General features: G+C 40.5%; 1 protein-coding gene across 1 annotated transcript; it reads left to right on the top strand.

Annotated features, from left to right (window-relative positions):
• The first annotated feature begins 491 nt into the window (after positions 1 to 491).
• Or1f19 (olfactory receptor family 1 subfamily F member 19) lies at positions 492 to 1433 on the top strand. Its single transcript, NM_214830.1, is given in 1 exon segment — positions 492 to 1433. A coding segment is annotated over 1 exon segment (942 nt).
• Positions 1434 to 10947: the final 9514 nt, after the last annotated feature.

Consider the following 10947-nt stretch of genomic DNA (forward strand, 5'->3'; position numbering starts at 1 on the left):
TCTGCTGCCTATGCATTCATATTTTTATATTGTACTCAATGAAGTACAAGGGTGAATTTTTTGTGTCCAGAACCAGCTAGGACCGAGCAGTGGAAACTGAGCATGTGAACCCTATAGGTAAATTCTGACTCAGCAAATCTTATGTGGACTTGCTTTTAAAAGCATATTTTTGTTCCTCTAATCCACTTTTATTTTACCTTTGGGTGTTTTACCTGAATGCATACAGGCCAAATGATGTAATGTCTGGAAAATACAGAAGAGGGAAATAGAAAAACTGGAAAAAAGTTGTACACTAATGCTGGACATCCTGCGGGGGTTGGAAATTGAACATGGGTCCTCTGGAAGATTAACTAGGTCTTTGAATTGTTAAAACATCTTTCCAGCCTTTTTGCAGTTTTTTGACATGGCAATGTCTATAGTGTGATTTGTTGGATTCAAACCCTTAGGTTCATACATTTCTGCTTCTCATCTTTATACCTGGACTAAAATCTATGGGAGGCACCAACGAGTCTAGCATCTCAGAGTTCCTCCTCCTGGGCCTCTCCAGTCAGCCCCAGCAGCAGCAGCAGCTCCTCTTCCTGCTCTTCCTCATCATGTACCTGGCCACTGTCCTGGGAAACCTGCTCATCATCCTGGCCATCAGCAAAGACTCCCGCCTGCACACCCCCATGTACTTCTTCCTCTGCAACCTGTCCTTTGTGGATGTCTGCTTCTCCTCCACCACTGTCCCCAAGGTACTGGCCATTCACATATTCAGAAATCAAGCCATTTCCTTCGCTGGGTGTCTCACACAGTTGTATTTTATCTGTGTGTTTGTGGACATGGACAATTTCCTACTGGCTGTGATGGCCTATGACAGGTATGTGGCCATAAGCCATCCTTTACACTACACAAAAAAGATGACCCATCAGCTCTGTGTCCTGACGGTGGTTGGATCATGGGTCATTGCCAGCCTGAATGCTTTGTTGCACACTGTGCTCATGGCTCAACTCTCCTTCTGCAGGGACAACATCATCCCCCACTTCTTCTGTGAAGTGACTCCCCTGCTGAAACTCTCCTGCTCAGACACACACCTCAATGAGCTGATGATTCTTACTGTTGCAGGGCTGATAATGTTAGCCCCATTTGTCTGTATCCTTGTGTCTTATATCCTTATTGCTTATGCTGTTGTGAGAGTTTCATCCACAGGAGGAAGATGGAAAGCCTTCTCCACCTGTGGCTCCCACCTGGCTGTGGTCTGCCTCTTCTATGGCACCATCATATCCCTGTATTTCAACCCCTCATCCTCTCACTCAGCTGGGAAAGACATGGCAGCTGCCATGATGTACACAGTGGTGACCCCCATGCTGAACCCTTTCATCTACAGCCTGAGGAACAGGGACATGAAAGGTGCTTTAAGGAAAGTGCTCACCATGAAATTTCCATCCAAGTAATAGTGTTGAAAGTGTCAAACATCACAGAGGGAACCATTGTCTAAGAAGTCTTCATGTTTTATATATCATCTGAAATATAGCACTTGTCTTTTGAAAGAAAAGCATCTACTGTCATTATCATATACAAAACCCTGGATACAAATCCTTAAGGTAAACATATGAAATAACAATTTAACAAATGTCAATTGGATTGTCTTATCAATGCACCATAAGCACCCCTGCCCAGATTTGGAGAAGAAAAAGGAGTCTCAATGGGACAACAATGGAAAGCGAGTAATGGTAAGGCTCAAAACTGGGTCAGGTGTTGTTGGAATAAGGAATTGACTCCTGCTCCAGATGAGATGTGGTTTCCAAATTGACTCAATGACTGGTCTAATGTAGTTCACTACAAGACTGAGCTCTGATTGGCCAAGCAGCAGCATCCACCACCTATGCCATATCCAGGGCAATGGGCGTGCTGCTATTATGTTGGCATCAGCAGATCCTCTGCTCTTGTGTTCCCTTGTGCACAAAACGTCTTGTGCTGTCACAGTATCAGACACCTATCTGCTTGTGACAATCTTTACAATGCTCTGTGTCCCTTGGCACATGCCAGCTCCCAACTGGGTGTGTCTGGGACACCTCTGGGAAACCACAGAGATTTGTTCTTTCTCACCACAGAGACTTCAACCTGAGTCCTTTTCACAGATCAGACTTGGTGGGTTGAGAAGGAAGGGATTGGAGCTCCAGGAACCCTACTTCTGTAGTTCATTTGGACTTACTATGTCATTGTTAATATCTGGGCATTATATAGCAGTTAACATTAAGCAGGAAATATGTCAATTTAATAAAAATGAACTGTGCCTTCTACAGTTCTAGTGTGCAGACCTGTTAGTCCCCCTGCCCTCTTTCTCTGCCTCTGTGAGTGTTTGCTGGTGTTCTCATGTAGATTCTATTTGGTAGATGTTGATGTTGTTTTGTATGAGCCAGTCTCCCTATGCAGGCCTGGCTTTCCTGGAACTTTCACTTGGTAAAAAATTTGTGAGCATTCAATTTTAATTTCATAGTAAAATTTTAAAGTTAGTGTCTGTTCCTTGGTTTTACTGATCTAGTTTGTTTTTATTTCTAAGATGTTTATTTTCAACTGTAATGAAAATTTTCATTCACTTTATTTTTCTTTTCATTTTTCTGTTTCTTTCTCCCTCCCTTCCTTCCTTCATTCCTTCATTCATTCATTTGTTCTTTCTTTCCTCCTTTCCTACTTTGCTTTCTACCTTCCTTCCTCCCTCTCTCCCTTCCTTCCTTCCTTCTGTTCTTTCTCTCACATCTACCAAGTTTAACTTGTGCTGCCATGTACTCTGATGTGTGGCCTTCACTGAACTGTGGTCAAGTTAAAGAGGCAACACTCTTAAAGAAAACTGACATTTCCTAGTGGCTAACACTTGCCAACAGCTCTCTAGCTAGGGCCTAGTAGTGAGACTTCATTCCCACTTCCTCTGCTACTTGTGTGTAGCTTCTGCTTACACATGTCTCATATGTGTTGTCACTCCACTGTAAGCCTATGTGTGCAGCTTGCGTGGGAGACACCTACCACTGCTAGTTCTTACACTCTTTATGGGTAAAGTTGGTAGAACTTCTGAGATGTATCAATTATTGTTTTCAATGAAATTTGAGACACCTTCAGCCACTAATTCTAAAAGCACTTCTCCCACTCCTTCCTTTCCATTTCCTTTAGAGTCCTGCCCTGTATGTTTCTGGTGACTCTGGCTACATTCACCCTCTCTCAGTTGTCCTTTGCTCTTCTTTCCTCTCCATGCCTTAGCATGCACTATCCCTCCCTCTCTTTGCTTTTTTAATCTTTTATTGATTACTTTATTTATTCACATTTCAAATGTTATTTCCCCTTCCTAGTGTCCCCTCCACAAGCAGCTATCCCCTCCTCCCCCTGCTTCTATGATGGTGCTCCAAAACCCCCAAACACTCCTGACTCAGCAGCCTAGTGTCCCCCCTATCCTTGGTCATCAAGCCTCCACAGGATTAAGGGGCTTCCCTCCCGGTGATGCCAGATAAGGCAATCATCTGCTACATATCCAACTGAATCATGAGTACCCTCTGTGTATTCTTTGGCTGGTGGTTTATTTCCTAGTAACTTTGGATTTCTCATTGGTTGGTATTATTGTGCTTCCTATGAAATATATTGACATCTCCTAAAATCCTTGCCCTAACTCCTCCATTGGGGTCGCTGTGCTCAGTCCAATGTTTGACTGAGTACATCTGCATATGTATTGATCTGCCTCGGGCTGAGCCTCTCAGAGGAAAGCTATACCAGGCTCCTGTCAGTAAGCACTTCTTGGCATCAGCAATAGTGTCTGTGTTTGGTGTCTGAAGATGGGAGGGATCCCAAAGTGAGGTAGTCTCTGGATGGCCTTTCATTCAATTTCTGCTGCACTCTGTTTCTGCATTTCCATTTCACTGGAGGAATTCTGGATTAATATTTTTGAGGTGGGTGGGTGGCCCCATTCCTCAACTGAAGCCTGTGCCTACCTACTAGATATGGGCTCTACTAGTTCTAGCTCCCATTTGTTGGATATTTCAGCTCAAGTCCTCCCCACTGGGTCCTGGGAACCTCTTGGGACCCTGACATATGGGACTTTCTAGTGGCTATCCCCAGTTCCCCTCCTCAACTGCTACACACATACCTTCAAATTCCTGACCCTGTGAACTTCTCAACCATCTCCACCCATATCTGAACTGGTCCACCTTTTTCTTCCCCCTCCTCTCTCCCTCCAAGATCCCAAGTTACCTCTATCTCTCTCTATAGATAGATATAGATAGATATAGATAGATATAGATATAGATATAGATATAGATATAGATATAGATATAGATATAGATAGATAGATATAGATAGATATAGATAGATATAGATAGATATAGATAGATATAGATAGATAGATATAGATATAGATATATAGATAGAGATAAAGAGATAGAGATAGAGATAGATAGATATAGATAGATGATATAGATAGATATAGATATAGATATAGATAGATATAGATAGAGATATAGATAGATATAGATAGATATAGATATAGATAGATATAGATAGATATAGATATAGATAGATAGATAGAGATAGATAGATAGAGATAAAGAGATAGAGATAGAGATAGATAGATATAGATAGATGATATAGATAGATATAGATATAGATATAGATATAGATATAGATATAGGTATAGATCCCAGAGATTATTCTCTTCTGCATACTGAGTACCATATTAGTATCCACACTCTGGTGTGAACTTCTTTCATCTTGGATTGCACATGGTTTGTGAGTTGTACTGTGGGTACTCCAAGCTTCTTTTTGGCTAACATCCACTTATCAGGGAATACATACCTCGAGGATTCTTTTTTTTTTCCTCCATCTTTATTAACTTGGGTATTTCTTATTTACATTTCGATTGCTATTCCCTTTCCCGGTTTCCGGGCCAACATCCCCCAACCCCTCCCCTCCCCTTCTATATGGGGGTTCCCCTTACCATACACCCCCCATTACTGCCCTTCCGCCAACAATTCCATTCACTGGGGGTTCAGTCTAGGCAGGACCAAGGGCTTCCCCTTCCACTGGCGCTCTTACTAGGCTACTCATAGCTACCTATGCAGTTGGAGCCCAGGGGCAGTTCAAGCATACTCTTTGGGTAGAGGCTTAGTTCCTTGAAGCTCTGGTTGGTTAGCATTGTTGCTCATATGGGGCCTCAAGCCCCTTCAAGCTCTTCCAGTCCTTTCTCTGATTCCTTCAACTGGGGTCTTGTTCTCGGTTCAGAGGTTTGCTGCTGGCATTCGCCTCTGTATTTGCTGTATTCTGGCTGTGTCTCTCAGGAGAGATCTACATTCGGCTCCTGTCAGCCTGCACTTCTTGGCTTCATCCATCTCATCTAGTTTGGTGGCTGTATATGGATGGGCCACATGTGGGGCAGGCTCTGAATGGGCGTTCATTCAGCCTCTGTTCTAAACTTTGCAAACCTCCCAAAGCTATTCTTCTTTCCCTTTTAAATAAGGAGTGAAGCATTCGCATTTTGGTCATCCTTCTTGAGTTTCATGTGTTCTGTGCATCTAGGGTAATTCAAGCATTGGGGTTAATATCCACTTTTCAAGGAGTGCATACCATGTGTGTATTTCTGTGATTGGGTTACCTCACTCAGGATGATATTTTCCAGTTCCATCCATTGCCTATAAATTTCATAAAGTCATTGTTTTTGATAGCTGAGTAGTATTCCATTGTGTAGATGTACCACATTTTCTGTATCCATTCCTCTGTTGAAGGGCATCTGGGTTCATTCCAGCTTCTGGCTATTATAAATATGACTGCTATGAACATAGAGGAGCACGTGTCTTTGTTATATGTTGGGGCATCTTTTGGGTATATGCCCAAGAGAGGTACACGTAGGTCCTTAGGTAGTTCAATGTCCAATTTTCTGAGGAACCTCCAGACTGATTTCCAGAATGGTTGTACCAGTCTGCAATCCCACCAACAATGGAGGAGTGTTCCTCTTTCTCCACATCCTCGCCAGCATCTGCTGTCACCTGAGTTTTTTGATCTTAGCCATTCTGACTGGTGTGAGGTGGAATCTCAGGGTTGTTTTGATTTGCACTTCCCTTATGACTAAAGATGTTGAACATTTCTTTAGCAGTTTCTTAGCCATTCGGCATTCCTCAGTTGTGAAGTATTTGTTTGGCTCTGAACCCCAATTTAATAGGGTTATTTGTCTCCCTGCAGTCTAACTTCTTGAGTTCTTTGTATATTTTGCATATAAACCCTCTATCTGTTGTAGGATTGGTAAAGAGAGTTTCCCAATCTGTTGGTTGTCATTTTGTCCTAAGAACAGTGTCCTTTGCCTTACAGAAGCTTTGCAGTTTTAGGAGATCCCATTTGTCAATTCTTGATCTTAGAGCATAAGCCATTGGTATTTTGTTCAGGAAATTTTCTCCAGTGCCCATGTGTTCGAGATTCTTCCCCACTTTTCCTTCTATTAGTTTGAGTGTATCTGGTTTGATGTGGAGGTCCTTGATCCACTTGGACTTAAGTTTTGTACAGGGTGATAAGAATGGATCGATCTGCATGCTTCTATATTCGGACCTCCAGTAGAACCAACACCATTTGCTGAAAATGCTATCTTTTTTCCATTGGTTGGTTTTGGCTCCTTTGTCAAAAATCAAGTGACCATAGGTGTGTGGGTTCATTTCTGGGTCTTCAATTCTATTCCATTGGTCTATCTGTCTGTCTCTGTACCAATACCATGCAGTTTTTATCACTATTGCTCTGTAATACTGCTTGAGTACAGGGATAGTGATTCCCCCTGAAGTGCTTTTATTGTTGAGGATAGTTTTAGCTATCCTGGGTTTTTTGTTATTCCAGATGAATTTGCAAATTGTTCTGTCTAACTCTATGAAGAATTGGGTTGGGATTTTGATGGGGATTACATTGAATTTGTAGATCGCTTTTGGTAAAGTGGCCATTTTTACTATATTATTCCTGCCAATCCATGAGCATGGGAGACCTTTCCATCTTCTGATATCTTCAATTTCTTTCTTCAGAGGCTTGAAGTTCTTATCATACATATCTTTTAACTTACTTGGTTAAAGTCACATTGAGGTATTTTATATTATTTGGAACTATTATGAAGGGTGTCATTTCCTTAATTTCTTTCTCGGCTTGTTTCTCTTTCGTGTAGAGGAAGGCTACTGATTTATTTGAGTAAATTTTATACACAGCCACTTGGCTGAAGGTGTTTATCAGGTTTAGTAGTTCTCTGGTGGAACTTTGGGATCACTTAAGTATAAAATCATATCGTCTGCAAATCGTGTTTTTTTGACTTCTTCCTTTACAATCTGTATCCCTTTGATCCCCTTTTGTTGTCTGATTGCTCTGACTAGGATTTCGAGAACTATATTGAATAAGTAGGGAGAGAGTGGGCAGCCTTGTCTAGTCCCTGATTTTAGTGGGATTCCTTCAAGTTTCACTCCACTTAGTTTAATATTAGGTACTGGTTTGCAGTATATGGCTTTTACTATGTTTAGGTATGGGCCTTGAATTCCAGTTCTTTCCAGGACTTTTATCATGAAGGGGTATGGAATTTTGTCAAATGCTTTCACAGCATCTAATGAAATGATCATGTGGATTTTATCTTTCAGTTTGTTTATATAGTGGATTATGTTGATGGTTTTCCATATATTAAATCATCCCTGGATACCTGGGATGAAGCCTACTTGAACATGATGGATGATTGTTTTGATGTGCTCTTGCATTTGGTTTGCAAGAATTTTATTGAGTATCTTTGCGTTGATATTCATAAGGGAAATTGGTCTGAAGTTCTCTTTCTATGTTGGGTCTTTGTGTGGTTTTGGTATAAGTAATTGTGATTTCATAGATGGAATTTGGTATCTATCTGTTTCAATTTTGTAGAATAGTTTGGATAGTATTGGTATAAGGTCTTTTATGAAGGTTTGATAGAATTCTGCACTGAACCCGTCTAGACCTGGGCTCCTTTTGGTTGGAAGACCTTCAGTGACTGCTTCTATTTCTTTAGGAGTTATGGGGTTGTTTAAATGGTTTATCTGTTCCTGATTTAACTTCGGGACCTGGTATCTCTCTAGGAAATTGTCCATTTCCTGCAGATTTTCAAGCTTTGTTGAATATAGGCTTTTGTAGTAGGATCTGAATTTTTGAATTTCCTCTGAATCTGTAGTTATGTCTCCCTTTTCATTTCTGATTTTGTTAATTTGGACACACTCTCTGTGTCCTCTCATTAGTCTGGCTAAGGGTTTATCTATCTTGTTGACTTTCTCAAAGAACCAACTTTTGGTTCTATTGATTCTTTCTATGGTCCTTTTTGTTTCTACTTGGTTGATTTCAGCTCTGAGTTTGATTATTTCCTGTCTTCTACTCTTCCTGGGTGTATTTGCTTCTTTTTGTTGTAGAGCTTTTAGGTGTGTTGTTAAGCTCCTGATATATGCTCTCTCCTGTTTCTTTCTGCAGGCACTCAGAGCTATGAGTATTCCTCTTAGCATGGCTTTCATTGTGTCCCATAAGGTTGGGTATGTTGTACTTTCATTTTCATTAAATTCTAAGAAGTCTTTAATTTCTTTCTTTATTTCTTCCTTGACCAGGTTATCATTGAGTAGAGCATTGTACAACTTCCATATATATGTGGATATTCTTCCCTTATTTTTATTGAAGACCAGCTTTAGCCCATGGTGGTCTGGTAGGACGCATGGGATTATTTCTATCTTTCTGTATTTGTTGAGGCCTGTTTTATGACCAATTATTTGTTCAATTTTGGATAAAGTTCCATGAGGTGGAGAGAAGAAGGTATATCCTTTTGTTTTAGGATAGAATGTTCTATAAATATCTGTTAATTCCATTTGGTTCATGACTTCTCTTAGTCTGTCTATGTCTCTGTTTAAATTTCTGTTTCCAATATCTGTCCATTGATGAGAATGGGGTGTGGAAATCTCATCCTATTATTGTGTGAGGTGCAATGTGTGCTTTGAGCTTTAGTAAGGTTTCTTTTATGTATGTAGGTGCTCTTGTATTTGGAGCATAGATATTTAGGATTGAGAGTTCATCTTGGTGGATTTTTCCTTTGATGAATATTTAGTGTCCTTCCTTATCTTTTTTGATGACATTTGGTTGAAAATCAATTTTATTCGATATTAGAATGGCTACTCCAGCTTGCTTCTTCAGACCATTTCCTTGGAAAGTTGTTTTCCAGCCTTTTACTTTGAGGTAGTGTCTATCTTTGTCTCTGAGGTGTGTTTCCTGTAGGCAGCAAAATGTTGGGTCCTCACTGCTTATCCAGTTTGTTAATCTGTGTATTTTTATTGGGGAATTGAGTCCATTGATGTTGAAAGATATTAAGGAATAGTGATTTTTGCTTCCTGTTATATTCGTGTTTGGATGTGAGATTATGTTTTTGCTTGTCTTCTCTTTGCTTTGTTGCAAAACGATTAATTTCTTGCTTTGTCTAGGGTGAAGCTAGCCTCCTTGTGTTGAGCATTACCATTTATTATCCTTTGTTGGGCTGGATTTGTAGAAAGATATTGTGTAAATTTGGTTTTGTCATGGAATATCTTGGTTTCTCCATCTATGTTAATTGAGAGTTTTGCTGAATACAGTAACCTGGGCTGACATTTGTGTTCTCTTAGGGTCCGTATGGCATCTGTCGAGGATATTCTGGCTTTCATAGTCTCTGGTGAGATGTCTGGTGTAATTCTGATAGGTCTGCCTTTATATGTCACTTGACCTTTTCCCTTACTGCTTTTAAAATTCTTTCTCTGTTTTCTGCATTTGATGTTTTGACTATTATGTGTTTAGAGGAATTTCTTTTCTGTTCCAATCTATTTGGAGTTCTATAGGCTTCTTGTATGTTTATGGGCATCTCTTTCTGTAGGTTAGGGAAGTTTTCTATGATTTTATTGAAGATATTTACCAGTCCTTTGAGTTGGGAGTCCTCACTCTCTTCTATACCTATTATCCTTAGGTTTGATATTCTCATTTTGTCCTGGATTTCCTGTATGTTTTGGGCCAGTAGCTTTTTCTGTTTTATATTATCTTTGACATTTGTGTCAATAATTTCTATGGAATTTTCTGTTTCTGACATTCTCTTTTCTATCTCTTGCATTCTGTTGGCGATGCTTGTATCTACAACTCCTTGTCTCTTCCTTTGCTTTTCTATATCCAAGGTTGTCTCCCTTTGTGCTTTCTTTATTGCTTCTATTTCCATTTTTAATTCCTTAATCTGTTTCATTGTGTTTTCCTGTAATTCTTTCAGGGATTTTTGCATTTCTTTTCTGTAGGCTTCTGCTTGTTTATTTGTGTTTTCCTGTATTTCTCTAAGGGAGTTCTATATGTCTTTCTTGAAGTCCTTCATCATCATGATCAAATGTGATTTTAAATCTAGATCTTGGTTTTCTGGTGTGTTTGGATATTCAGTGTTTGCTTTGGTGGGAGAATTGGGCTCTGATGATGCCATGTAGTCTTGTTTCTGTTGCTTGGGTTCCTGCGCTTGCCTCTTGCCATCAGGTTGTCTCTGGTGTTACCTTGTTCTGCTATTTCTGACAGTGGTTAGACCTTCCTATAGGCCTCTGTGTCAGGAGTGCTGTAGACCTGTTTTCCTGTTCTCTTTCAGCCAGTTATGGGCACAGAATGTTCTGCTTTCAGGAGTGTAGTCTTTCCTGTCTAAGGGCCTTCAGGCGTTCCTGTGAGCATGTGTCCTGAGTCCACCAGGCAAGTCACTTGGAGCAGAAAAGTTGGTCTTACCTCTGGTCTTGGGCCTGGAGTCCCTTCTCAGAGCTGAGGTTTCAGCTCTCCATGATGGCAGCAACCAGAAGTGCCTGCCCCGCCTTCACTCTGGACCCTGTGCACCCCATGTGTATTCCTTTGCTAGTGGGTTACCTCAGTCAAGATAATATTTTCTAGTACCATCCATTTGCCTGTGAAATTCATGAAATCAATGTTTCTCATAGGTGA

The sequence above is a fragment of the Rattus norvegicus genome, chromosome 10 (genome assembly GCF_021556685.1).
Source record: "Rattus norvegicus strain SHRSP/BbbUtx chromosome 10, alternate assembly SHRSP_T2T, whole genome shotgun sequence".
NCBI lineage: Eukaryota > Metazoa > Chordata > Mammalia > Rodentia > Muridae > Rattus > Rattus norvegicus.